This window comes from Solanum dulcamara, chromosome 10 (genome assembly GCF_947179165.1).
Source record: "Solanum dulcamara chromosome 10, daSolDulc1.2, whole genome shotgun sequence".
Lineage (NCBI taxonomy): Eukaryota > Viridiplantae > Streptophyta > Magnoliopsida > Solanales > Solanaceae > Solanum > Solanum dulcamara.
Window position 1 is genome coordinate 9637001 of NC_077246.1, and position 4888 is coordinate 9641888.

At 34.1% G+C, this 4888-nt stretch overlaps 1 protein-coding gene across 1 annotated transcript; it reads right to left on the bottom strand.

Moving 5' to 3' along the window:
• Nucleotides 1–1451: 1451 nt before the first annotated feature.
• LOC129870341 (histone H2A.6) lies at nt 1452–2226 on the bottom strand. The gene is made up of 2 exons (XM_055945081.1): nt 1963–2226; nt 1452–1865 (listed from the first exon to the last, which is right to left on the bottom strand). Exons 1-2 carry the CDS (start codon nt 2149–2151, stop codon nt 1656–1658), a joined length of 399 nt encoding a protein of 132 aa, XP_055801056.1. The 5' UTR covers nt 2152–2226; the 3' UTR covers nt 1452–1655.
• Between the last annotated feature and the right edge of the window lie 2662 nt (nt 2227–4888).

The following is a 4888-nucleotide window of genomic DNA, read 5'->3' on the forward strand; positions in this document are numbered from 1 at the left end:
GTGGAAGTAAGCTTGCCACCTTTGCTTGATAGAGGTTTCATCCACTAATACTTCACCTTCCTCGTCCTTGATGCACTTTACTAAATCCAGGTCGCGGTCTTTTCTCTCTCGCTTTGGCGAGCTAATACAATCCCTTATCCCCACCTTTTTCCCCTAACTAATCTATAATTTGTAACTGGTCTGAATGAATAAACATTCCCAAAGGCATCTACTAAACTAGCTAATAGGGCCAAGACCAATACTACAAATTCTCATGCTCCAACAAGCCAAAGAACTAGTATCAATTACAGCTCATGCCTAAAGGCAGGATCACATAGAACAAAAAGAAACTAAACAATAAAGATAGTTGAAGAATAAATCTTATGGGAGTGAAATAGAGAGAAACCAACACCCTTCAGCAAATGAACAAAAACTTTCCGTAGGGGCAAACCACAGAGATATGAGTATACTGCTTAGTGCTTACCACAGTTACCATCAACCCTGCAAAACAAATCAACTCCCATAGTGCATGATTTATGGACGTTCTTTTGCATGGGCACCGTTCTTGACCAATCATCATTGCTCACATATCAGAAAGTTCCATCTATTATTGCGAGGAAAGATTAAATGCTAGATATTATGACATTTTTTAAACCCTATTACTAACTAGAGAGACAGATCACATGCACTTTAGTAGTATCAATAACAACAAATCCTTCAGAAGGAATGATAGAATAGGACTACTACACATAAAAGTATGTTCTAATAAAGGTTATTGAAATTTGATTTAGCCCTTTAGTGTAACATAAAAATGTAGTATGGTAGAGAGGGCTAGTGATTAAAGCAGTGATGAAAGCTTGATATAAGTAGTAAATGCTACCATCAACCCAATTCAGCATATAAGTAGTAAATTCTTTCCTGAATTGTTAATGTACACCAAGGGCTCATTCAAGCAAAAACACAATCCACTAAATACCATAGGCCATAAAAAGCTCAGCATTTCAGCAATATATACATCAGTAGCAAACATTAATTGGCTCACTGACTTCCAAATATAATCATGTCAATAACTTTTGAATGACTCAATAACATAGCAAAAGTCCTTATGAACCTTGAAGTTTAGCAACCCAAGCAATGATGTTTAACCTCTCATCCATTTTGCCTAACTAATAATTACACACAACATTCAATAAACCAATGACAAACCTGGGTCAAAGGGGATGGGTAACAAAAGCAAATGCCCTAATTGATTGGATGCTCAGAAACATCATGCCCACAAACTGCTTCGCAATGTATACAAAGCTATAGAAAACAAAATCAATACACCGTGAGACTCATCAATTTCACAACCATTAGATGCTTAAAAGGAAGGGAAAAAACTGTGAACTTATGTATAAAGCTGGGATTCATTGATTTGATATTCATAAATGAAGATTTAACTACCAATAAAAAATAGAAACCAAGAGAAACAATTCAAAAACATTAAGAGTCTTTCATTCATCCCTTCATTTTTATATACAAACTACCATAAACCCTAAAAGCTATGACTAAACCAAAAGAACAAAGAGAAATTGATTGATTTCACCTAATCTCTATGAAATCTAAGAGACACAAACACCAATTACTAAAATCCCAAATTTAACCTCAATCCTTGAAACCTTCTCTTATCCTTCCACTTAATCCTCATCAGCAGAGGGCTTTGATGACCCAGCTTTCTTTGGAAGCAAAAGGTTATGAATGTTAGGCATAACACCACCATTAGCAATTGTCACATCTCCCAGCAACTTGCTCAGTTCTTCATCGTTCCTCACAGCCAACTGAATATGCCTTGGCACTATCCTGGTCTTCTTGTTATCTCTAGCTGCATTTCCAGCTAATTCAAGAACCTACAGAGAACAAAATTCACATCGAAAAATCAGAAACCCTAGAAATTGAGACAACAAAAAAAAGAAAGAAATTAACGAAGATAAAACCAAAATTCACCTCAGCAGCAAGGTATTCGAGAACAGCAGCAAGGTACACAGGTGCTCCTGCACCGACACGTTCGGCATACTTGCCGGCTTTCAGAAAACGAGCGATACGACCGACCGGAAATTGAAGACCGGCTTTGCTGCTACGGGATTGAGCCTTCTTAGCGGCTCCAGAACCAAGAGTTTTGCCTCTTCCAGCCATTGATATCACTGTTAGACACAGAGAAATTGAATTCGATTTATGCACTGGAACAAATTGCGGTGAGTGAAACAAGTATGCCGGAGTTGGTGTTTATATAGTACTGAGGGATTGTTAAATCCACCAATGAAAAGAAAGCACGAGGATCGTCATTTGTAGCCGTTGGATTAGAAAAGGATTAACGGTGAGATGAAGAAGCTGACGAGTTTTACCGCTTTATGGATTGATGAGTTTGGAATATGACACCGATGGAAACAACTGGCATTTTACGGCAAGTTTTTGAATTGGCGAGTATATCCCCTAATGTTTTTTGAGTTGACGAATATATCCCAAATGTTTGTAGAGTTGCCGAATAATCACATTAATTTGCTTATCCATTACGGAAAACACCCGATATAGAAAAAGGTGCAGTTGATTTAAATTATATATTGTGAAGTAATTTCCCTAGATAGTCATTTATTTTTGAAAAATTATCTAGAAATATCATTTTTCTTTGTTTTAAGATCATAATATCACTCATTTTTTATATTTTTTTCTCAAAATATACTTGACACAATAATAATAATAATCTTCTCTCTTCTAATAGATGCCATGTCACATTATTCAATTTTTATCAATAATAATTTTCTTTCCTTTTTTAAACAACCCATATATGAAATTCCTCAACAATTCTCCCTAATCGTTGGTACATCTTCCAACTTTTCAATGACTCTATCCAATATATGAAATTCCTTTACAACTCAAAACTAACATGTAATACAAATCAATATGAAAGTAACAAGAGTACAGTTAGGAACCACAAGAATCGAACTATTGAACAATATGAATAACACTTGACAAGTAAATGTTTTTCTAATTGTAGCGGTTGACTCTTTTTCTGACAAGACTCTAGAATAGATCTCTCTCTTTTATGTGGTTGCCTCATAAAGCATCAATGCATATTCTTGTTTGACTTAGTTTGGAGCCGGTCAACTTCTTCTTATTCCAAACTAATTCCATGTGTTCAATTATGATAATATTTTCATGTCTTGAACTACGGTTCCTTGTAGAATTGATTAAGTCTTAATCCCAATTCTCTAAAGTTTTTGTTTTTTTTTTGCGCACGAAAATAGATTCTTCTGCACAGATAAATAATCTCCAGTTCTTGTTTGAAGGACTTGGTTCTCTCGGCAATTCCTCTTCAATGTTATTAGCTTCACCAATTTCTTTTGGAGATACATCTCTATTGTACATTAATTATAATTTTGTATATTATTTTTCAATCACCAAAATTTATAGAATTTTGAATTAATATTTAGATGAAAGTAGCTCAACAAAAAGGTTCAGAGATCTCGTGAAAGATTCTTCTTATTCATAGTGAAAAACTTTTTACTTTTGCCCCGAATACATAGACTTGACCGAGCCTCATTTAATTCTTATATTTTATTTTATTTTACTTCTTATGTGATTGTATGATAGTGAAGCTACAATTTTCTAATATGATACTTTTAACAAAGTGTACTTAGGAATTCTGAGAACCGGTAAGTTTATATAAATATTTAGTAAGTTTTGACTGTAGGTTATCTATTATAAATTGAAAGGCACTCGCTTTGGACTTTTTGTTGAGCATTGGGAACCCTAGATATTTTCCAAAAACTTCGCCATGTTTGATGTTCATGATTGTTGAGAGGGTGGTTTTATCCTTTTGATGGCAATTTTTCGATCTTCTTTTATTTATGACCTATCCTGACATTTAACCAAACTCGAGGATCCTTTTAAGTATGAGATATGTATTAGCATTAATTTTTGCCGTTAATACGAGCAGGTGTGATAGTGTGGGGCCCCTCGGGCTCATTTTTATAGCTGCCAATCGAATTTGATTGATGGTATGTAATAGGAGTTTCATGGAGAGAATGAATATGTAGGGAGAGAGGGTTCGCTTTGTCATACACCTCTCGATGTTTTGAATTTTTTTTATGTGTTTATCGTTGATTAGGATTGCGGTATTGTTCATGGAGATACAAGCATGATGATATTAATAAGGTTTCTAAGAAAAAATAAAATAGTGTAAGGTGTATCTAATGAATGACCATTTTATTTTATCACAAGTCTTTTAAAAGTCTATTTTCATTATCATATTTGCGTTTTACCACCTATTTTTTATAGTGGTTTAATACTTCTTGAACTATAATAGCGCTGCTTGTTGTTTGTCTATTTTCTAAAAAACTTGATTGACATGGTCCGATGAGATTTTCCATTAGAGGTAGTAGTCTATTGTCAATGATTTGGGTGATGATTTTATAGTTGCTATTGTACAAGCTAATAGGCCGGAAGTTCTTGAGATTAGTGGCATTTTTGCATTTTGGAATTAGACAGATAAAGGTTCTATTAATTTCTGGAGTAATCTTTTCTTCGAGAATTTTTTTTTTCGCACATATCGATTACTGAAGACGTGCCTATAGTGTCCCAGTATTTTTGGTAAGATAAAGGATGTAAACCATCAGGTTTAAGAGCTTTAAATGGTTGGAAAGATTTTATGGCTATTCTAATTTCATTAGTTGTTGGGTTAATACTGTTAGCAAATTGTATAGTAAACAAATGATGAAACAGCAACAAAAACTTCTAAAAGTAATAAAAGACAGAATTTGGATTGAAACTGAAAATAATAATAATATATGAAAAAATTAATGTCAGAACAAAAATCGAGCCCACTGAATACACAGTGTGTCCTTAAGGAAATTATTCCCCTCAACGTACCCGA